General features: G+C 41.9%; 1 protein-coding gene across 2 annotated transcripts in view; it reads right to left on the reverse strand.

Annotated features, from left to right (window-relative positions):
• The window catches only part of RAPGEF3 (Rap guanine nucleotide exchange factor 3), a 100,850-nt gene extending 83,836 nt beyond the window's left edge, over nt 1-17,014 (reverse strand). The window contains exon 1 of one of the 2 annotated variants that reach the window (XM_075199260.1): nt 15,904-17,014. In XM_075199260.1, the coding sequence (XP_075055361.1) occupies nt 15,904-16,008 (105 nt within the window). In that variant the 5' untranslated portion in view covers nt 16,009-17,014. The remainder of the gene's footprint in view (nt 1-15,903) is intronic. The other variant, XM_075199259.1, reaches the window with a different exon arrangement.
• Between the last annotated feature and the right edge of the window lie 8,173 nt (nt 17,015-25,187).

A 25,187-nucleotide genomic window follows, 5' to 3' on the forward strand; every position in this document is an offset into this window, starting at 1 on the left:
AACCCCCAAAAAAATTATTGCTTTATATAAAACATTCCCTGTCCAGCACCCAAACCTTATGTATTGCTTTTACATTGTAGATGTGAACAACAATTATGTAAAATGTGTGCTACCAAATACATGTCCCTATTCTATAGATATTGCAAGTGAATTAAGGTGAACGTATAAGTATGGCTTGATCCTTGCAATTCATCCAGGAGTAAACAATTTTTCTTATTGGACCTTGGCGTATCCACTTACTACCTGTGCCATCCACAATTTAATTTTTACAACACTTTGGGCTAGATTTACTAAACTGCAGGTTTGAAAAAGTGGAGGTGTTGCCTATAGCAACCAATCAGATTCTAGATGTCATTGATTTAGCACATTCTACAAAATGACAGCTAGAATCTGATTGGTTGCTATAGGCAACATCTCCACTTTTCAAACCCGCAGTTTAGTAAATATACCCCTTTATTTTTTTGCACATATAAAATATATACCTGCAACATTCCCAGGTGGAAAATCATGACACATCTGGTCACACCCCCATTTTGAGGGAGACCATGCCTCTTTTGAATGCTGAAAACCCAAGGCTGTGCCAGGACAACAGGGACTACTGGCAGTTATGAAAAATAACTATACAGGGCATAATGTACTAAGATAATGTAATACAGTATCTTGTACTGGATTTCTAAACTCTGGTCCCTCAACCTGTCATGTTTTGAGGATGTCCCTAGTCATGCACAGTAATATGAAGCTATATGATTGGGTCAGCAATTATCCCATCAGGTCCCCCTTTGTTGTGTGACTGGATCATTAAACTACACTAAGGACAGGGCAGTCTGGCACTTCAAAAGTGATGCCCGAATCTGAAATGTTGGGTGATATGCCCTCCCTCTCCTCTCCTTCTTCCTTCAATTAGTGTGTGACAGTGTCCACTGTCTTCCAAATGTGTGACAGCCTCCCCCTTCTTCCTATCTGCGTGTGACAGTCCTCCCTACATCCTCAGAACCTATGATAGCTCTGCCTTCATCCCCAAAGGCTGTATCAGTCCTTCCTCTTTCTCCCCAACCTGTGACAGTGTTCCCTGCCTCCCCACAGCCTGTAACAGCCATTTATCCCATCCCACAGCCTGTGACAGCCCTCCACCCTCTCTACAGCTTGTAACAACCATCCATCCATCATCTCAGTGTGTGAGCTATCCCTGACTCTCTTGTCCCATGTGAAGACCTGATCCCCTTCTCTTTCCTCAGCATGTGACAACATCCACCCTTCCCAGAAAGTCACAAATGGGACTGCACATTTTCTGACATGAACGAATCTTCCCACATTTGCAGGCAGCAAGGGAGGCAGACAGAGTCTGCCTCCGACAACATACACATCAGGAGTTCGGATGGAAGAAGTGCAGATTGAGTTGGTGGGTGGTGACATGGGCTATTAATATAATGGTGGGGTGAGGGTGGGCGCTATTAATTTAATGGTGGTAAGGGCTATTTATTAAATTGTGGGGGACTTGTGGTGACAGGGGCTATTTAACGGTGGGGCGATAGGACTGGTAATTTAATGCTGGGTGATCTGTAGGATATTAATTGAATGTAGGGCTATTTATTTAATGTGATTACTATTAATTTAATGTCAGGGCTGTATGGGGGAAATAGGCCTATTTATAAATTGTGAATGCTATTAATTTAATTTTAGGGCTGTTGGGGGAAAATTGGTCTGCTTTCTAGAGGTATATAGTAATTATTTATTTTTCAAACAGGGCCCCAACATTCCAGGAGCCAGACAAGTAACAACTGGGCTGAGTGCAGCACAGGATTTGATAATTGACAAGTACTTGTTAAGAACTGAGTGCTGCTGCAGAAGGCAGCATCTACTCACACCAAGTGTGGCAGTGTTCTCTCTCTCGCCCAGGGCACTGAAATGCCTAGTTACAGCTCTGAGCAATATGGGTAACTGTTAGTGAAGGTAAATCTAGATATGAGGAGTATTTCTGCAGTTTTATATTGCAGGGGTTGAAATACAAAATACGGTGGCTTAGTGGTTAGCACATCTGCCTCACAGCGCTGGGGTCATGAGTTCAATTCCCGTCCATGGCCTTATCTGTGTGGAGTTTGTATGTTCTCCCCGTGTTTGCGTGGGTTTCCTCTGGGTGCTCCGGTTTCCTCCCACACTCCAAAAACATACTGGTAGGTTAATTGGCTGCTATCAAAATTGACCCTAGTCTCTGTGTGTGTGTGTGTGTGTGTGTGTGTGTGTGTGTGTGTGTATTAGGGAATTTAGACTAAGCTCCAATGGGGCAGGGACTGATGTGAATGAGTTCTCTGTACAGTGCTGCGGAATCAGTGGCGCTATATAAATAAATGGTGATGATGATGATTTTAATTTAGTTCTGACATCATTACTCACTGAGTATAAAGGAATTTTGCACAGAAATGTATAAGTACACTACAGATTCTTACATGTATAATATATTTAGACTTTCTTATTTTTTCACAAACCTTAGGGGCATATTCAATTCTTTGAAGTCCCCGCGGCGTTAAAACTATTACCGTTATTACGGTAATAGTAAGCTGGATTTCAGCTCGCAGCGCCCTGAACCGCGAGCTGAAATCCAGCGAGAAAACTACGGTAATAACAGCTTTTACGGGCACTATTATAATAACGATAATAGTGCGCAGAGCGTGAAATTTTCGGTGTTTCCGCCGACAACTGAATATGCCCCATAATGTTCATACATCTTTTCTATGTCTTAGCACGCTTCTCCTATGCAATGTGTAGACTTGTTTTCTATACTCAAAAAACCCTATCAACCCATAAAACCCTATCCTCAAAAATTCCAATCTTGACCCCACCTCTCTTGCTAATTATCGCCCTATCTCTCTTCTCCCCTATGCCACCAAATTACTTGAGCGAATTGTCTGCAGCCGCCTAACCAGGCACCTCATGGACAATTCCCTCCTTGACCCTCTCCAATCTGGCTACCGCCCCCTCCATTCTACCGAAACTGCCCTGGCCAAGGTTACTAATGATCTCCTATCAGCCAAATCCAAGGGTCACTTCTCCGTTCTCATCCTCCTTGACCTCTCTGCAGCCTTTGACACCATGGACCACCCACTCCTGCTGCAAACTCTTCTCTCTCTCTGCCTCTCTGGTTCTGTCCATGCCTGGTTCGCCTCATACCTCGCTAATCGGTCCTTCTCTTTATCCACGTCTGGTTCTTCCTCCTCCCCCTACCCTCTCCCCGTAGGAATCCCGCAGGGCTCTGTTCTTGGCCCTTTGCTCTTTTCGCTCTACACTTCCTCCCTTGGTGCTCTCATCTCCTCCTTCGGTCTTCAGTATCACCTTTATGCTGAAGACATTCAACTCTATATCTCCTCTCCTGATCTTTCCTCCACCCTCCTCGCTCGGGTATCCGACTGCCTCTCCACCATCTCCTCCTGGATGTCCGAGCGCTTTCTCAAAATCAATATCTCTAAAACTGAACTCATTGTCTTTCCTCCGCCCAGACTCCCATCCCACCATGACCTCTCTATTATCGTCAATAACAACACCATCTCCTCTGTCACCCAACCTCGCTGCCTGGGTGTCACCCTCGACTCCTCTCTCTCTTTTGCCCCCCACATTCATTCCCTTGCCCAAGCCTGTCGCTTCCAACTACGCAACATCGCCCGCATCCGTCCTTTTCTCTCTCAGGATGCTGCCAAAACTATCATCCATGCACACATCATCTTCCGCCTCGATTATTGCAACCTCCTCCTCACTGGCCTCCCCCACTCCCGTCTCTCCCCCCTCCGCTCTGTACTCAATGCGGCCGCAAGACTCATCTTCCTATCACGCGGCTCTCCTCTGCCTCCCCTCTCTGCTTTGCCTTACACTGGCTCCCCTTCCCCTACAGAATCCTTTTCAAACTCCTCACCACCACTTGCAAGGCTCTCTCCAACTCTACTGCCCCTTATATCTCTAACCTCCTCTCCATTCACACTCCTGCCCGCTCCCTGCGCTCGGCCAACGACCGCCGCCTCTCCTCCACTCTTATCATCTCTTCCCACTCCAGAATCCAAGACTTTTCCCAAAAGTCCCCCTTCTCTAGAATGACCTCCCTCGTTCCATCCGTCTCTCTGCTACTCTGTGCTCCTTCAAACGTGCACTCAAAACTCACCTCTTCCTCAAAGCCTACCAACCATCTACTTAACCCCCATCTACTCCCTTTAGCTCTTCCTCCCTTCTCTCCTCTTGCCTCAACTGGCTCCTCTTGTGCCTGGTCTGTTTACCCTCCCTTAGGATGTAAGCTCGTATGAGCAGGGCCCCCTCCACTCCTGTCTCCATACCTGTTCTTCCGCTCCGTCTTTACTGCATATGACTGGCCGGAGTTTCTGAAGTATTGGTACTCTTTGTTCATTGTTTTGTATGGTTTCACCCTGTATAGTCTACTGTTAGTACTGTGTGCGGCGCTGCGGATACCTTGTGGCGCCTAACAAATAAATGATAATAATAATAATAATAATAATACTCCATGCTATGTATTGTGTACTTCGGTCTTTCTATATCTTTTACCATTTCTAGTTACACAAACTCTGCTCATCTCTCTCCTTAATCTTCATTACCGTTTTGAACAAAGATGTGTCAGCAATTCTTAAAATACAAAAAACTTATACATACACTTGCGCTCCATTTTTAGCACAATCGGATAATCTAAACACCGGGTATATGCTTCCCCAGATGCAGACTTGTATACAATGGATATGACCCTAAAAAGGACTCATGGGTCCAAAAAAACAGAGATGGCCAAACATAGTGTAGTATATCACAAATGTAACATTAAAACATCAAGTCCACCACCATGTAAAAGTGAATCTTCAATTTTCCACCATGGATGTCCAGTGTGTATGGAAATTGCACAGTGCTCCTTCACTCCCCAAAACCCCTTTGGGTATATGCTTACTCAACAATGGAAATTATAGGCTTCTTCAAATCGAAATCTCCCTTCACTCTTGCACCCACCTCTTCAATCCATGCACTGTGCAGAAAGGACTCCGCTTCTCGGAGCTGTTATTGCTGTCTCCTAATAGGCCGATTCTGCTCTATAATTTGTGACCCTCTCCCTCCTGCTGCTACTCTCACAACTTATTACTGACCGCTGCAATCTCTGTGTCTCTCTCCCTCTTCCTGGAACTCTGCTGCATTCACCTGTTGCCCTCTCCCTGCACTTATTAGTCCCACCCTGGACCCTCTATCCACTTGTCTGCATTACTCTCCTCCTGACTCTTCCTCTACACCCCACCTGTGATCTCCTGTTCCCGAGGCCCTCTGGCTACTGTCCCTATCCTAATCCAGCATTCCCAACTGCCGAGGTACGAGACGTTTCAGAGGAGGGGGAGACAGACGGGTAGGGGCTGGAGGAGGAGGAGGAGGCCCTCCTGATGCCCCTCCTCTATTACACATAGTTGCCTACTCCCCCGGAATGTCCAGGAGACTCACAAATTTTTGGGAGTTCTCCTGGACTCCCGAGAAAGCAGGCAAACCTCCCGGATCCAGTTATCTCTGTTGGTGAAGTGGGTGGGGCTAAACATGTCGTCGTGGCACCGCCACATGCTGCGATTGGCCGAAATTGTCAATGATTGACAGGGGCGGGGTCTAATGGTGAAATTCGCTTGGCCCCCTTCCCGGCCAGTTTCTTTGAAAAGTCAGCAAGTATGTTATTACATGACCGCTGCCCTCCCTCCTGGCCATGTTAATATTGATGGCAGAAGTCGCAGTAAATATGAAGGAGATGATACAGGTCGCACAAGGAGTTGCTAGTGCTGTCCCTTCTGGTCCTGGGATGCTTGTCACAGGTAAACTAGGTAGGGGGTCTCTGCACTTGCTGACATGTTGGCTCAGCACTGCACAGCGAAGCCAAGCCATAGACCTCTCTGCCTCCCCCTGTGTCTCTGCAGACATGCAGGTCTATGCTGACTGCAACCTGCACTCAAGTCTGCTTTTGTTTGGTTTGGATCACTGGTTGAAGTGGACATTTAGAAGTGGCAGTATAAAAAATGGAATGGGAATGTAAGTGCATGGAATTTGAAGTTTTGCAATGAAGGCAGTTGGAGTAGTGATATGGTATACCACTGTATACACCCCCACTTCGACCATTGATTTGGATTCTGTTGGGTTGTCACCTGTATTTACAATGAGCTACAATGTCCCCTTATACACATGTAATTAGACACTGCAGTTGGGCTGGGGACCAAAAGCAAGGGCTATAAAAAGTGCATGCTATAATCCACATTTTGTCAGAAACGAGGGACAGGCTGGTTAGGGTGATATTAATATCACGTTTCACCACATTTCTCCCCCATTTTTTTTAGCCCTTGTTCCCCAGTGGCTCCCTTGCCCCAAGTAAACCTTTCTCCCCCAAGTCCAAATAGGGATGGTAAGGTAGACAGCAGTACACAGTTACTTGATCTCCCCCCAGGGTCCCATGGGTGCGGGCATATCATCCCACCCAGCTGGAGTGGGGTTTTATGTTGTCCTGTGTCATAAGGTGAGACAACAATAAAACTGGGCCACTCCTGTGCACATATCCATGGTAGGAGAGTTGTAGTCCAACATCCCTTGGGTGCCATGTCCACCGTTAAATGCCCAACTCCAAATAGTCTCTTGGCATGTCCTCTATTTCTGGAGACCATGCTTCCCTCCTCCACATACTCGAGTGAAAACTGCCCAACGGCAGAAAAACTTTGGGGTTCTTTGTACGATTGTTTCTGGCAAAGATCCAATCCCCCATCCCCCAAACACTCAAGGGACAACTTCCAAGTGGCTGGAAAACATGGGGGCTCCATTAATTTTTGCTGCTGGGGAATCTCCTGTCCCCCTCCCAAACAACTTGTAGGTGCCCCTGTATGTATGTTGGAGTGCATCTCCCCTCCCCCGATACCACATCAAACTGTTGCACTACTTACGGGGTAGTGTGAATCCTCATTGAACCCAGATGTGTCCTCCTGGCAGCAAGCCAGAGTGGATGGTCCAGTGCAATCCTCTGGTATGGGGTCCTGGGTCCCCAGATTTGGAGCTGGAGTGTGATGGTTCAAAGTTTGTGCGGCTGGTGAATCTTGCTGTGCTGGTGCCCTCATAGACACCCACTCAGTCAACATCTCCTCATCTGCCAATTCTGCATAGGGAAAGGTGTAGGAGTAGTTTTCCCAGGGCCCCATGGTAGTAACCATTGGTGGGTGCTGTATCAGGGGGTTGGAGGGGGAGTAGAGATGAGTGGTACTTCCACAGAAGTACAGGGCTCTAGACAAAATGTCTGAACTAGTCATGTTGAGAACAATGGATACTAATTGGCCTTTCCCCTCACCTGTATCCTGCAACTTGATCCCAACTCATAACCCCCTTGGCTTCATTTTAGGAACAATGAACAACAACCTCACTGCCACATCATCAATATACAATACACAATATACATATTTATAATGAGCTACATTGTCCCCTTATCCACATGTAATTAGACACTGCAGTTGGGCTGGGGAAAAAAAGCAAGGCCTATTAAAAGTACATGCTATAATCCATATTTGTGAGAAATGAGGGACATGCTGGTTAGGGTGATAATAATATCTCGTTTCATCACAATTTATTTAGTACATTCTACAAAATAACAGCTAGAATCTTGATCTAAGTAAGTTGTTGAGTGTTTTCTTTTTTAATATTTTGGGGTATATTTACTAAACTGCGGGTTCGAAAAGTGGAGATGTTGCCTATAGCAACCAATCAGATTCTAGCTGTCATTTTGTAGAATGTACTAAATAAATGATAACTAGAATCTAATTGGTTGCTATAGGTAACATCTCCACCTTTTCAAACTCACAGTTTGGTAAATATACCCCCAGGTGTACTATCTTTAAAGTGCAAATTGTAATCTCAACATTTTGTTTGTCAATCTCCATTAAAATCTCCTAAATTTATATATTAAGATATAGATATATATATATATGTATTATATATATATATATATATATATATATATATATATATATATATATATATATATATATATATATATATGATATGTACTTCTGTTTGATATTTTTTTCTGGTCATATTGATTCTTAATTTATGTAATACTAAAGTTATAATTAGAGTTTAATAGAGTGACATCTATATTTTATACAATTATGCTAAATATACTTGCACCTTTGGTACTTATACTGGAATTAGAATAGAGTATTCTAATGCCAGAAGTCTCATATTGCAAATTTATTTTCAATATTACAGTGGGCAGCACGGTGGTTAGCACTTCTGCCTCAGAGCACTGGGGTCATGAGTTTGATTCCCAACCATGGCCTTATCTGTGAGGAGTTTGTATGTTTTCCCTATCTTTGCGTGGGTTTGCTCTGGGTGCTCCGGTTTCCTCCCACACTACAAAAACATAGTAGTAGGTTAATTGGCTACTATTAGATTGACCTTAATCTCCCTTGGTCTGTGTGTCTGTATGTTAGGGAATTTAGACTCTAAGCTCCAATGGGGCAGAGAACAATGAGAGTGAGTTCTCTGTACAGCGTTGTGGAATTAGTGGTGCTATATAAATAGATTATGATGATGATGATGATGATGAATTTTGCCATTTCTAAATTTCCACTTCGACAATTGCATAGATATACAATAACCTACCTTATGGACTTGTTTGCTTACTGACTTAATGATATCAGATGGCAAGTAAAACACTTGGGGTGCACTGGGGGATCCTCAGGCAACTTTGTGAACTCTATTTTTATTTAATTATATTTTAAATGTTTTTGAAAATTATAATGGTGAAAAATGATGACATACAGATTAACACACAAAATAAGACAATGACAGCAGGTGCCAATGAGGGCAGATGAGGTCAGAGCAGTTGCCATTGAGATCAGAGGATGTCAGAGCAAGTGCCAATGAGGGCAGAGCAGGTCAAAGCAGGTGCCATTGAGAGCAGAGGAGGTCAGAGCAGGTGCCAATGAAGGTAGAGGAGGTTCAGACCAGGTTCAAATGATGGTAGAGGAAGTCAGGGCAGGTGTCACTGATGATAGAGGTCAGAGCAGATGCCAATGAGGGCAGAGGAGGTCAGAGCAGGCGCCTATGAGGGCAGAGGAGTTCAGAGCAGTTGCCAATGAAAGCAAAGGAGGCCGGAGCAGGTATCAAAGACGGCAGAGGAGGTCAGAGCAGGTGCCACTGAGGGCAGAGGAGGTCAGATCAGGTGCCACTGAGGGCAGAGGAGGTCACAGCAGGTGTCAATAAGATCAGAGGAGGTCAGAGCTGGTGTCAATGGGATCAGAGGTAAGAGCAGGTGCCAATGAGGGCAGAGGAGGTCAAAGCAGGTGACAATGAAAGCAGAGGAGATCAGAGCAGGTGCCAATGAGGGCAGAGGAAGTCACAGCAGGTGGCAGTGATGGTAGAGGAATTCAGAGCAGGTGTCAATGATGGTAGAGGAAGTCAGAGCAGGTGTCAATGATGGCAGAGGAGGTCAGAGCACATGTCAATGATGGCAGAGGAGGTCAGAGCACATGTCAATGATGGCAGAGGAGGTCTGAGCAGGTGCCATGAGAGCAGAGGAGGTCAGAGCAGATGTCAATGAGAGCAGAGGAGGTCAGAGCAGATGCCAGTGAGTGCAGAGGAGGTCAGAGCAGGTGCCATGAGAGCAGAGGAGGTCAGAACAGGTGCCAATGATGGCAGAGATGATCAGAGAAGGAAAAGAATGCATTGACAAAATCCCATAGCAGTCTGGTATGGTTTCATGAAGTAGACTGCTTGCTCCTCTTATTACCAAAGTGGAGAGGATTAATTAAAGGGGGGAGCAGCATACTTCCTCTGCCATTTCCTATGAAAGGACCTGTATGGCCTGCAAGTAATAAGGTTGAATGGGGAAGCAGAAGGAAATGAGTATGGTACTAACCAGCGCCATGTAACTATGGTTCACTGTGTGGATCATTATAGATTGGGTTACTACTTAGATAGAAGGCCTCTGGTAACACTAATAGGAGGTCTGACCCTGCATGTTACACCGATTGACAGTACTACTGAAGGCAACAGTCTGCAAATAATAAAGGTACATTGTGTCAAAGAAGAACTAATTATTCTACATGGTAAGTTAATATATTGATCGGATCAGTGCCCACAATAAATTGAATCTACCATAACAATATGTATCATTAGAGTTTAACGTGTGGGCGAGTATTAAGCAGTGAACATTCAGAAATTACACACACTGTACATTCAGCCCTTCTGTGTGTCCAGCTTAACTGAGGAACATTTTCTGTTCTTGATGAGATGTCTTAAAGGGTCTTTTTACTGAAAACTAGTGGTCTTGTTCGACATTTCCTGGGGTTTGAAGACTATAGAATTCAGTGACTAGTGTACAATACCTATAGATTGGTTGTTGCTATCACCACCTTTTTCACAGGCAACTGTATAAAAAAGGTGATGTATCCCATGGCAACCAGTCAATTGTTACTGGGAAACTAGATAAATCTGATTGCTATCTATGGATTACAACTAATTTTTACATTATTATTTGTGCACCAGTTTTCAGAAATGTCCCCAACTTTGTTCAAATAGGAAAATGTTGAACACAGCACAGATTGGAACAGAGGCCACAGAAATGTCATGGTTGAATGGTTACAGGGAGATGAGTGCTGTGTGCTTAATCTTTACCTGTTTTGGCTCCTCAAGTCACGGTTCCTTTGCCTATGAACGTCAGCAGCACCTTGAACAAATATTTCCACTCAGCTAGCTCCTTCTATGCTGACACACTCAACTCTGTCCATTACTCCTATTAATATGCTTCTAGAAATATTTGACATTGCCACATAGCATAGCCTGTGACTTTGATATCACCTCCTATGCTGTAGAAATATAACCGGTGCAGACTGCCACTTTATCAGATTAGATCAGGGATTGCAGTCTACAACAGGACACATTGGCAGATTAGGAAGAAAATCCAAAAATCTGTTTTACTTTACGATTGGTTTCATTTTTTCAATACGGTTTTCATTTTAAATGTATTACTTATGGGGAGCAGCATTCTTAATCGTTTTTAAAGTTGTTTTCAAATGCTAATTAACACATAAAAAGTGCATTAATAATAGAGCACATTATTGTCAATGGTGTAATTCCCACCATTACATTGGTAATTCTGTGTTGAAGATTTCAAATTAGAGCTTGTTCTATACTTGAAATGTTAGCATTAAATCAAATTGCCACATTATACATGGTTAGAAAATGAACACTTTTTTAGTGTTATAGACATCATGGACCTCATTTATAGTCGGACGCAAAGTCCGTTTTAGGCGCATCTAACCAAAAAACACTATCACGCATGTGCAGAAAGCACCAAATCCGCCTGCATCTTGGACGCAATTAACACTTGCGACAGCTTGCGACTCACTACGAGAGAATGGGAGGAACACGGAATTGTGAAGGCGTGACCATGTAAATACATCCTAGTCGCAGTGAGGCGCAGACGCAACACACGTCAAAACAGGGCTAAAGCTGTGCGGCAGGAATTAGGAGACGCACGCGTTAGCTAGCTGCAGGAACTGCTCGTAGCTCCATAGGGTATTAAGAGTGGGACACAAATGGGGTTGATTGCCACTCGTTATACCCTACCAAGCTGTGACACACTCCCACTCCTACACTTCTTACACGTACTTTTCGTCCGACTCTAAATGAGGTCCAATATCAGGACACCCATTCAGCATTAACTGTGCTCAACAAACAGAGCCATATACTGTCATTTGGGCATCATCTACAGCAAAATTAGAATTTTCATTGATGTGTCATATAAAATGGGATATACAGTAACTTCAGTTCTACTGCTATGCTACCAAAGTAATGCTCCAATGTCTCCTCTGTTTCCCAGGAAGATTTAAGTTTTTCTCATTGTAATATTTTGTATTGTCTCAGGAACCCGACTGATGACACTTCAAGACTGGCATTGCCTTTTTACTGCATTTGGTACCCAAAAAGCAGCAAGAATATACAAGTAATAGACTGGGCACAGTCATTGTTATGGAAGCATATTAGAATGGGAGACAATATGGCACTAGACAATGTGCTGTTCTCCTTTACTTTCTTTTACTTTTTCTACCTTACATTCAGTGGTGGCCTATTCACCCCAGCAGAAGCACCTAAGAGTCTGGTGAAGGTAGCTATGTAGCCTAAGTAGTGGAGATTATGTCCCATGCAAGTAGAACGGATGATTTGAAAATGTTTGGGTACAAATTGGAAAGGCAGGAAGCAAATGGGGCAACTGGCAATGATTGGCACCAAATGGCTATGGCCACTACATAAGAAACTACTATACCTACTCTCACACACACATTCATTTCTCTGTAAAAACATCTATTTATAAATTGAACTGGTACTTTCAAAATCAACAGGCAATTCTCAGAAAAGCTAATGACTTGATACATACAGCATAATAAAAAGACTACAAACATTAAATATTATTACAGAGAAAGTACTTCATAATAAACATATATAGGGCATGGCTGGTGCTCTCTTAGAAGAACTCTGTCTCACAGGGGTCTATTTATGAACAAACATAAATTGCTCATGTTAATTTTAATTTCTTATTGCAATGATAAGAAATTCAATAACATGGCAATTTATTAAAATTGATGAGCTAGAACAGCGGCTTCGATAGAAACCTGTACCAGCGGTTAATCTATAGTAAAGTTATTGCAATTGCATTCACTTTACTTATAGGTTTCTATCTTCAGGTGGCGTCAGCTACCGGGATCAAGCTAATTTTGGCACTTGATAATTAGGGCAAAATTGCAGTCCCCATAGACACCTATGGGGACTGGATTTGCGATTGAATAGGCTGGGACTGCAGCAGATACCAGTGATATATTCTGCAGTCCTCTATTAATAAATAGCCTTGTTACTATTTCTATGCTTTATTCCCTCAAAAACTGCAGTTTTCAGGAGATTATAGGTTGCTAAATAGATCTCTTGGTGCGCCTGACATCTCTTCTGTCTATAGCATTGATTACATGATAGTGGCAACATCTAATCAGGAATTGAAATAAAAATACACTGTGGAAACCTAAAAGGTGTGTCGTATACATGGTTATATATATATATATATATATATATATATATATATATATATATATATATATATATATATATTGGTTCGTGTGGACCAATAGAAAGAAGTCGACCCTGTAGCTTAGCCATGCCTCCAATGATTCCGGTCTGCTCTATGCTGCGCGGCCATACCTACATGTCATATTGTGAGAGGATGATCACACCTGAGTAATACCCCATTCATACTGCACCAAAATCCCAGGTTTTTGCCGGGGCGAGCTCAAACGACCCGGGTCTTGGTGCAGTATGAATGGTACAAGTCAAAAATCCCGGGTCTAAAAACCCGGGTCTTCAACCCGGGATTTATGGAGGGGTAATTCCCGGGTCGGACCCGGGTTGCCTGCACTATGAATGGTGCAACCCGGGTTTTTCAACCCGGGTTGCACAGAAAACAAGCTGATTGGCTGTCTGCCTGTCTCTGGAGGATCACCACCCACTTTTGCATCATCTTTATGCGTCAAAAAAACAGTCACCTTTCAATGACATCACTATTTTTCAGCCAATGAAAACTGCTCTGGTGATTACTCCCACAAATTGCCAGGACACAGACTTGTGCAGTATAAATGGGGTCAACCCGGGAAATTCCCGGGTCCGAGGTGCAGTATGAATGGTGTTTCTGAGCTGGGACGCTCCGAGCCCCGGCAAAAACCCGGCTTGAAAAACCCGGGATATTGCCGGGGCGGCAGTATGAAAGTGGTATAACTGACAAGAGATAAAATAATTATAAAAAAGGTACAAGTCAACAGGACCCCAGAATTAGTAACACGTTTCTAGAAGCCAAGTAAAGTCCTATATTTTGAATATTATTATCCATACATCTGTTAGTATTTTTACATGGTACAGACATAAAATGAAAATAAAATTAGGCTTAGTGGTAGATTTATCAAAACTTCTAAAGATGAAAAGTAAAGATAAGAAAATTAAAAGTGGAGGAGTTGCCCATAGCAAATAAATATATTATAGCTATCATTTATCTAGTACATTCTAGAATAGAAGGGACAACAGGTGGCTCTACAAGCCATCATCTGCGGCACCATCTCCTTCCTGCTTTATTGTAAGATGTGTTTGTTATAGCTTGTAACACTTGTTTAAACTGTGCGTTGATATGTTGTTGCAGATATCTGTCACTATCTAAATGTATTATCTTAACTTATTACGGAGATTAAAAGTAATGTGTGGCCCTTGTGAAGTTAGAGGGCCGCTCCATGCGACCCCTGAAGTTTATCAGGTTGCCAATCACTGTTCTACACAGTGATAGCTATGGGCAATACCTCCACTTTTCCTTTATAGAAGGTTTGGCAAATCTACTCCTTAGTGTACATTTATATGCAATGTATTTTATAATGAGCTCTATGTATTAATGGTAAAAATGGCTGCTCTCACCAAGGATATGGCTTCCCCTATCTATCAAGGGGTTACCACCAGCAATTGCACTGCTATCACCAGAAGTAATCTCCATTGGTGAAAAGATCCACCAGATCATGGGAAGCCTATTAGTAAGGATCGCGGCGGCCCCACACAGCCGCCATCTTTCTTCTGTTATTATCTTCTCAGGATGGTGGTAACAGAAAAAGAAATAGTGAAAAATAATGCTTTACTATTTAAATAAAGCATTTTGGTAAATGTCATTATGTTTAAAATATTTATATTTCATGTATCTTTCAGTTTCACAGCGTATGTGCGAACCAGCATGCTGGGTCATACATGCGCATATCCCCCAAGACTGCCACGGGGAAGAAGTAACTTAAGCCTCATCGCCCCGGGACATAATCATCAAAGCAGCTGAATATCCCTTACCGCTGATATTTTATTGATGAATTGCCACAATAAGTGATTTTCTATTGCCACAATAAACCCATAGGTCCATAAGGGACTGAAACATCTAATGTAACCAGGTGCCCCAGAAATAACCACTAAGAAATGATGATAACAGACAAAAACACACATAAATATATATATATATATATATATATATATATATATATATATATATATATATATATATTATTTGCTATACCCTGAATGTCAGTAAGGCTTACAGAGAACCATTCATGAAGAGAAATTGCATCCCGAATAACTCAATTGAATCAAAATAGAATAAATAATCTGCTTTGTTTGCTTCTCTATATGTCCCTTCACACTTGTTTAGTTGCTTTACTTATTCACACATCACACATTAATGCAGACAAATACATTATGACTATATATGACTATATATAGCACAGTGCAGTCATGGTAGAACTGTATAAAACACCTTTAGCAAGAAGACATTTACTTATTACCTAACTAGCACAAGATCAATCAAATCTAATTGCTGATTGCTTGCTAAGGGTTAATGTACAGCTTCCATTTAGTAAATAACACTCAGTAGATATTATCCACTTATCACTTTTGATTGTATAAATAAATGCCTCTATATCAGGTTTCACTTTAAGGAAGCCAAGACAGAGAGGTAAAACATGAACATGATTCTAGGAAGCATAACTTTACTGATAGAGCACTGGATACTTGGGAAAGATTCCCAGCATAAGTGAATATAGTAACACACATAAGAAAGTAAGATCCACTCCCCTACAAAAAATGACAACTGTAACTAACAGGTTGTTCTTTATCTGTCTTTCCATGTATATGGTTAGTGTAAGTGTATTCCATTTTTGTCTGCTCTACCCTTGGAATAAATAAATCATAATAATAGATTTGAAGGTTTAGCACTTATGAAAATACATTAATAAACCTCATTCTTGTTTTGGAAGCCAGTTATTTAGTGAGCTTCATGACAAATATTTAAAGGTACACAGCCCTACATACCCATCTGATGCCCTGGATGCTGTCGGTAATGTCCTCAGATCTCTGGTCCACTTGGATCTCATAGGAGTAACTCCTGAAAAAATGCATCTTGTTCCTGTGCCTCATATCATATAAATATAAGAAACTTATGTGGAATCCTTAGTAAAGAGACCCCAATGGTAAAACTTGGGAGACAGACACTGTTATGTCCTGTCAAACATGTGTTCCAGGTATCCCAGCTCCCGAGTGCTACCTCTTCTCACTGAAGACACTACCTCCACTTATTTAAATGTTGTTTTCTTTTTAGGATAATTTGACTGTGACACTGTAAAACCAATGCGATTAGGTAAAAATAACACTTTCACAGCTTGCAAGTTCCTACACAGCATAGAAGAAACGTGATTCATATCATCTCAAGTGGAAAATGTGGCAACTCATATGTTTAGTTTAAATGAAGCAGCGTTTAAGTGAATTATGAGCAATTATATTATAGTTGTATCCAGTAGTGTGTAAGTAGGCTGCATTTAGTAGCTAGTTCCTGCGAAGCGTTTTATGGAGAAGAAAGGGATCCATCCTCATCCCGAGGATCTGGTGCAGAAAATGTGTTGAGAGCTCTCAGATCTCCAGGAATCTGCCGCACTGCTCTGGATTCAGAACGTCCCTGTTAAGCCAGACTTGTCGCAGTCTTCCTGCCCTCTGTTGAGTAAACGTTATTATTCATTGTTGCCCACAATGCTGTCTCTCGGGAGGCGACAGTGAATACAAGTCAAGTCCCATTGAAAGTTTTGCTTTTTTTAACCTCTCACAGCCTAAACCATTCCACAAAGCTGAGCTTGCAGCAACTGAAGTCAGAGCTCAGCGTTTTATGTCCTGGCTCTTTCACTTTTCAAACAAACTGCAGCTCTTTGCCATACACACTTCTTAAAAGGTTGCACCTACCACAACGCCTCAGGCAAATAAACAGAAGCAGTCAGGCAGGTTATCAGTCCACAACAGTAATGGGTCCCTTCAGAAAGAACAGGCAGGACACGTTATTGATCACTTTCCATGCAGAGAAACCGGTCTGAGGTGTCCAGGTAGCGGTATGAAGTCAGTATCCATTGTGCCTGCGGCAGAGCGCAGACATGAGAGCAAGCGCTGCCTGTCACTCGTACACACAGTACACTGACTGCTACTACAGCTACTAAACAGCTACTAAAGAACTTGGCAGGTGAACGAAGACATTGTGGAGAAACACTCCCAGGAGAGCAGAAGGAAGGAGGGACATGAGTGGGGAGAGAGATAATGCACAAATACTGGGGAAATAATGCAGCTTTTGGGTGATATGAGATAAAAGGATCACGATATATATTACTGTTTGGAGAATGTAAACGTTGGTATACTGCTTTACTAACGTAATATTTCAGACCCAGGCTAGGGGGATTATGTAGAATGCACACTACTAATAAATGTTTTGTGTTTCAGTAAACAAATCTGTCCTTTTGGATGTAGTCTTTGCATTGTGTAATATTTGAACTGGAAAAAAGAAATAAATTCTATCGCATTGATTGGGGAAAAAACCCTCATTCATACATTGATCTCAGAATCCTCTGATAGATACCATGAGGGGTGCTACCAATAACTTGTGGATAAATAGAAAGGAAGAGCTATAAGTTCTTTAATATGGTGCACTATTTTTCAGATAATTGATAGAAAATCAACATTAGTTTAAAATATAACTTTTATTTATAATGTTAAAATGTAGTTAAAATTAACCACATATTCAATTGCTGGTGAATAAAGTGAAATAATGTGTGTTATAACGCTGGATGCATTGCTACTAAACTTGTATATAATCTAAAAGACAAGAATATATTCTCTAAATCTTGTCTGGAAGGAGAAAGAATGTGAGGCTCAACTGTTAATTCTCTATAGGGATCTTAATATACATGTGGCAGAGGCTAACTGACAAGTATCCTTTACTAATATACAGCTGTCATTAATATCCTCAATTGTATGGGCATATGATGGAGCCCTTTCTCTGACTCACTGCATAGGGATACTTTATTTCCCTTTTTGCACTGTTCTAGGAGTAAATGAGAGAGAGGAGATTCCCTGTTATGGATTTCTACTCATTAATTGGATAATCTTGTCTTGTCTAATAGTATTGCATTTTCAATAAGTTTGGCATGCATCCAGCATACCGGTGGATGCATGGAGAAAGCTCCTGTGCAAGATATGTCTCATATAGACCTCTCTATGGGGTCTATTTATCAAGCAGTATAATGTCACTTAGTGCTAGATTTACTAAGCTGCGGGTTTGAAAAAGTGGGGATGTTACCTATAGCAACCAATCAGATTCTAGCTTTCATTTATTTAGTACCTTCTACAAAATGAACGCTAGAATCTGATTGGTCGCTATAGGCAACATCTCCACTTTTTCAAACCCACAGCTTAGTAAATCTAGCCCTTAGAGTGATTCAGCCGCAATTTGAAGGATCCTTCAAATGTATGATCGTTCCATATCTGCTGCTTTGCATTCTACTTCATTTTCTGAGCAGTGCCCATAAAATAGTATGGGGACTGCTTCCTAGCGCAGTATAACAAATTTCGAAAAATTTGTAATTTTCGGAAATTTGTTATGTTAATATATGTCAGCTGAAGCTGGTGTACATTAATGTAATTAAAAACTTTCCTAGCTGTCAGCTCTTCCCCAAAGAGCAGAGATGCACAGCGCGTGTGTGGAGGGATCATGTGATCCCTCCCTGTCACATGGCAGTGGCGCACGCAGGGGGGGTTTCTGAGTCTCCAGAAACCCCCCCCCTGCGCTAACTAAGTGGCCGCTATAGCTGCACTGTCCTATACAGCAGCCGCGGCGCTGTCAAAGAAGCATCCGCGGCGGTGCTGTAGTGTATACAGCACCGCTGCTTCTTAGACAGCGCCGCTGCTGCTGTATAGGACAGCGCTGAAGAAACGGAGCTGCTGCGCATGCGCAGCAGTTCTCGCGGGGGGTGTTTTTTTTTTAAAGGTCGGGGGGGAAACCCCCCCCGACAATCCTCTGTTCGCCCCTGCATGGTAACCGTTCCTCGTTAGTATAGTCTCTGTGCGCATGCCCAATACTTTCGGTCGGGCATGCGCAGTAGGAGTTCAACAAAGATGCCGGCATCACAAGTTTCTTCGCAGTGACCAGGCAGTGGAAAAGTAAGTGTTAAACTTCACAGGGACAGCAGTTTATCGTGACTGCTGTCCCTGCTGAAGTGTTTTCATAAACATGAGAAATAGTTAAATCCTTATCAATGCGATAAGGATTGAAAACTATTTTTCATTTTATGCGGTTGTTGGTAAATGTGCCCTAACTGCGACTACTTACCAATCAGCAGATCACGTAAAGAGTGTGAACATGCCCTTACATTGCTAGGCTCGCCCACTACCCCCCTCGTTCTGCTCTCTAATCGTAGAGAGGTACAAGGGGAAGATTCGTCTCAGTCTGAGAGCAGACTGAGGTTCATGCGCAGTAGCCCTTAACGCTTTTTGCGCTTACGAGTTGGACGCGTATCTGACTCTACATCAGGCCCTAAGAGGTTAAAGGTTAGTATCACAATAGCTGATAAAGGATACCCAGGACAGATGGAAAAACTATTTTGTAAATATAATACGATTAAGGAAACTAAAGTCTGAGGTGCTAAATCTTTCCTATCTACTGTCAAATCCTCTGTTTCTCTCTCTCTTTATAAACACTCATACAAAACACACAAACAAATTTGGTAAAATGTTTGCAAATAACTCTTTTGTTTACTTGACTATTCCTACTGACTAGACTTATTATACTAATTTCTTCAGCTTATTTTGTTTGATTTAGGTTTTTTGGGTGGCAGTTACCATTTATAGCGACCTTTCCTATTCCAAGCCTGACGACAAACTATGAAGAGAACGCAAAACGTGATCGTCATCACCATGCAAATCTGACTCCTCAACAAATTGCCCCCACAGAGAAAACAATCGAAGAGCGAACAGGACAGAGGTAATATCACGTCAACGCCTACAAAGTCAGCGAACAAGATACCACGCCATTCTTTATGTAGGTAACTTTGCAAAGCTAAGCATTTTGCATCTGAGCAGCCATCTATTCAATCAATGCTGCCACAGGGGTAAAGTCAAGTTGGGTGCAATAAGGTCTGCGCCTGTTACTGAGCACTTAAAACAATGACAGCATGAACATTCAAAAATTTTCTTTTGACAACATAAGATCGATTAATAGTGCTTTAGCATTGGCATCTATGGGTGCTAATATTGCCCCGTCACCTGGCTACGGTCCTTATTAATTCCGAATTAACGGTCAAATTTACCAACTAGCAGGAACTTTGCATCCAGCAAATGAGGACCAACGAAAGTTTGCGCAACTGTATATATTAGAGCCGGAGTGAAGCTGCAAATCAAAGAATGAGGATTACATCAAATGCGGAGTGCAATCCTGATCTGATGGAAGAAGTAAGTACTTTCATGTCTCAATTAAATCCATTTGCTGAGTCATGCAAAATGCTTTATGAGGTTGAACAGGAAAGAATTAATGATGCAGCACTCCATGGCGTTGAACCAGCAAAGGTGAGCATGGCAACTGTTCAAGACTGCAAATCCAACATTATTGGGATAAATGATGCGCAGAATTTAACCTTTACCAAAAAAGGTTCCAACCTGATCTTACTCTTATTTTTTTTCCATCATTTTGATGGGCTTTTAACTAGCAATAACAATAATTATCTGACATCTGTAAATATTTTTTTAATTTAAATACTAATCCTAGCCACAGATATAGAGCCCTTAAGCGTCAAGTGCTGATAATCCACTCAGCCTACCACCATTGCTTCCTATCATTCACAAATAAAAGCAGCTGAAGGGGGAAAACAACTGTATACAAAATAATGTATCACTCAATATTAGCAAATTTTAATTTCAATGTGTTTTTACAAACTGATAGACATGATGCACAGTATGTTCAACTTTGTTGTCTTTCTCTTTACAAATATCTCTGCAATTGTAGCAGGTAAACAAAGGACACCGTGCAAATTATAACAACAACATGGTAGCATCAGTTTTTTCACTAATGTTTCGTCCATTGCGCTTTCTTTGCGCTGGATCCCAGATGCCTTATACAATCAGATCGTAATTACATATCTAGCAACATAGTACGTGTGAAATCTTAAATGGTTACAGACATAACCAGAATAATCAATTTCAAAGAAGTAATTGTGCAAGCAAAAAGGCTGAAGACAAAAAGTACAGTGAATGAGTTGTTGAAAGTCCCATAGACTAGGCCATAGGCTGGACTACAGTGGCGCAGGCTATCTTCATTTTTGGAGAGAACGTTTTCGAAAATAAATGCATTAAAAAAAAAAGACATTGTCAAAATTTTAAAACTTTTGTTCTCATACAGATTGACATGGTCGACATAGAGCTCATGAATTACTGCATCAATGGTAGGAGAGTGCATAGGACAGCAAAATCAGTCATTCATTTGTAAACTAGCCTGATGAAGGGGCCTCTGTGCTCTGAAAGCTAGCAAATATAATATTTATTTTTGGTCAGCCAATAAAGGTATCACTCCTATAATACTTTTGTCTTTTTTGACACAAAAGTATCTGACATCACATGGCTAACACGGTACTGCAATAACTATAAGAATATTGCTATGATTGGAATTATTATTTAAAAGGGAAGAAGGACGTACCCTCAGAAATCTTTAATTTTATTGCATTGTGAAGGGAATACCTACATTATAAATGCAATTATTCTATGTTCGAGGTTATTTCCTCCAAATAATACTGATATGAGTGAGTTCTCTGTACGGCGCTACGGAATTAGTGGCGCTATATAAATAAATGTTGATGATGATGATAATAATAGTTCATTATCTCTAAAAACAAGTAGATGGAGCTAGAAGTAAATAGCATGTAGTTGGTGCTGCCAGTGTCTGACTGGTGTAGCTTGGGCCCACCAGAGGAATTTACTGTATGTGTTAACCTTTGGGTTTACAAATGTGCTGTGCAAGGTGTATGCCTAATTTTTAGATTCTCCTGAAACATCCATGTTCATAATGTGGCACATGCAGCCTTTGCCCAGCAGTGCCCAAATACACATTTTTACACACATAGGGCCTCTATAAGACTGAATCCAGCTAGAAAGTGCAATTTTGCACCTTGGCAAAAACATGTTGCACTGTAGGGAAGCAAATTTAAAATGTGCAGAGAGAATTAGAGTTGATGGAGTATGTCCAATCTTAACTGTAAATCACAGTGTTCTGATGAAGCTGCCCAGTATTTGTGTGCTACGTGCAAAAGCAGCCAGTGTTTTCCCTGCACACAAACAAAATTGCATTTGCACCCCTTGCATCGCATGGCTACTACAGGTGCAACTTTGTATCCTTTAGCTGGATTTTCTAAATAAGGTCTGTAGTGTGTCCACAAACATACTGTGCCCAACAGTACCAAGATAAATTGTGTCAAAAGGTGCCCACACACACACACACTGTGCACAGGGTTTGGGTAAAACAATAATAATAGGAGGGTGTGTTTTTCTAATGTGCATGTGGTTTTACATAGCCAAAGAAATATGGCAAATGTATATATCAAAGAGCTATAATTAAATACTAAAAATGCTCCATCTGACCAATATTTAATGGAATGACTTTTCTTGTGATGTCAATAAAAAATAATGAGGTCGTTCTAGTGACAGGTTTACAACACTTAAATCATTCTGGTGACACATATACAATAGAGAGAGTCTTCTAAATACCACAGACGTCATTCCATATAACACAGGGAGCAGTCTAATCACTAATATTCAATACAGAGAGTGTCTAGTGGCCAATATACAATATAAGCAGCATCTCAGTATCTATCATACAATGCATAAAATTAAATAGAAGTCAATGGGTTGGTATACTGTGGTATGACATACCGCCACTTCTACTGCCTTTATTGTAAACTATCAGATTCAATTCATTTACATTTTCCATACTGCCACTTCTAAGTTTCCACTTTGACCATTATACATACGATTAGCCACACCATTAAAACCACTGACAAGTGAATAACATCGATTATCTCACTACAGTGGCATCTGTCAAGGAGTGAGATAAATTATGCAGCAAGTGAACAGTCAGTTCTTGCAGTTGATGTGTTGGAAGCAGGAAGGATGGGCAAGCATGAGAATCTTGGCGACTTTGACAAGGGCCAAATTGTGATGGCTAAACGACTGGGTCAGAGCATCTCTGAAACAGCTGGTCTTGTGGGTGTTCACAGTATGTACTGGTTAGTACCTACCAAAAGTGGTGCAAGGAAGGACAACCAGTGAACCGGCGACAGCGTCATGGGCGCCCAAGGCTCATAAACTGCACATAGTGGATGTCTCTTGCCTCTACACATCACCCTTAAACTTAACTTCTAATAATCTAAGAAATAAAGACATGGATGCTTTATTGAGGCGGAAAGGGGGCCTCCATTCCTAGGTGAGGGCCCCCCACCCCGTGATCCAAGCTGCCCGCCCCCCGCCCCGGCACTTACCTCCTTTTCGGGCGCGCTGTCCGCTCTTTACTGAGGAGATCTCGTGAGAGTGAGGCTCACGAGATCTCCTCAGTAAGGAGACTACAGTGCGCCGGGGAAGGACCGCAGTGAAAGTGCTCAGCAGCACTGATCGCGCCGGGGGCGCCTCCGCCCTGACCGATCAATACTGATGCTGAGCACTTTCAAGGGCCCCCTGGATGCCATAGGCCCCTGGGCTGTAGCCCAGTTAGCCCTATGGTTAATCCGGTCCTGCCTGTACTGCATGTATACTGTTACTGCCTGAACTGTAAACTGTACTACTAAAGTCAACTATTGTGAGTACCTGCATTCTGTTGGTATTATGTTTAATAAACAGAAACCTGTTTAAGTTACAAAAGCGTTGTGGTTTAACTTCCACATTAACACAGCTGAACACCTTTATTTACATCAAAAGGTATAACCAACAGTATGTCCTATGGAGAATGTCATGAGTGGTTTCCATAAGTGTCACATTAAAGCTTCCTTTGGAGAGAGTAGGGTAACTAACACCCTGATTCTGTGAGGACAATTCATCCATATCATTTCCCACTTTAGTTGGCTAGAAATTTTTTAGTCTGGAGCAGGCACATTTATATATGGATAGACTGAAGATAAGATATCTTTGAAAGACACTGAAATTAATGTGAAAACAGCTGCATGTTTTCACTCTAAAAGTACCTTGATGCATAATTACTATCATCATGATCTACCTGTATTGTACACAGTCATGTCTATGATCATGGTGGCTGAATTACTGGAAGGTCTGGGAACAGGCAGCAATGGAATGTGAGGGTAGATGTAGGCTGGTACTTCTGAAGGTTATGTCACTGGTAAGAAAAAAAGAGTTCCTTGGGACATGTTATCTTGGAAACATTGCTGCCAAAAGTTCTGTCTGCAATAGTAGCGGTCAGTACAGGACCATCGTCCAGTGGCGCACTGCAACCGCTGGGACAGAGGACCGCTGGGACAGAGGAGTAAGGCAGGTTCACAAATTCTAGGAGAACATAAATTTGCCATTAGAGAACTATATGAAGCGGATTCCTCAAATTCCAGCCATCGAAACCAGGTCGCTGTAAATTCGACAGTGATCCTGGCTTGTCACATTCATAGCCATGTAGAAATCAATCCTGGTCAGTCACTCCCTCAAGTAGGAGGAGATGGCGATCTCCAGTGTACAGGGATGATAGCTTTCGGAGCACTGATTAATTGTCTAGGGACTTTTTCTACTGGGAAATCGGGAGGTCCGATAGGTTGAAAAACCATAGATCTGGTCCTTCTGTTACTGGTTCACCTAATATCTCCATTATGAGCTCTCTAACCTTAAGCCAGAAGGGGGATAATCTTGGGAAGCTCCACCAGATGTGCAATGGGGATCCAATTGGCGAGCCACATCTCCAGCAAAAACTAGACACATCTGAAAATGCAGTTTTATTTCTAATGGTAATTACTACTACAGCCTTATTGCTAACGGTCTGATCCGAATTAAGAAAATGCAGTTTTATTTCTAATGGTAATTACTACTACAGCCTTATTGCCTTATTGCAAACAGTCTAATCCGAATGAAGAAAATGCCATTTTATTTTTAATGGTAATTACTACTACAGCCTTATTGCCTTATTGCAAACGGTCTGATCCGAATTAAGAAAATGCAGTTTTATTTCTAATGGTAATTACTACTACAGCCTTATTGCCTTATTGCTAACGGTCTGATCCGAATTAAGAAAATGCAGTTTTATTTCTAATGGTAAT

This window comes from Mixophyes fleayi, chromosome 2, assembly GCF_038048845.1.
Source record: "Mixophyes fleayi isolate aMixFle1 chromosome 2, aMixFle1.hap1, whole genome shotgun sequence".
Classification (NCBI taxonomy): Eukaryota; Metazoa; Chordata; class Amphibia; order Anura; family Limnodynastidae; genus Mixophyes; species Mixophyes fleayi.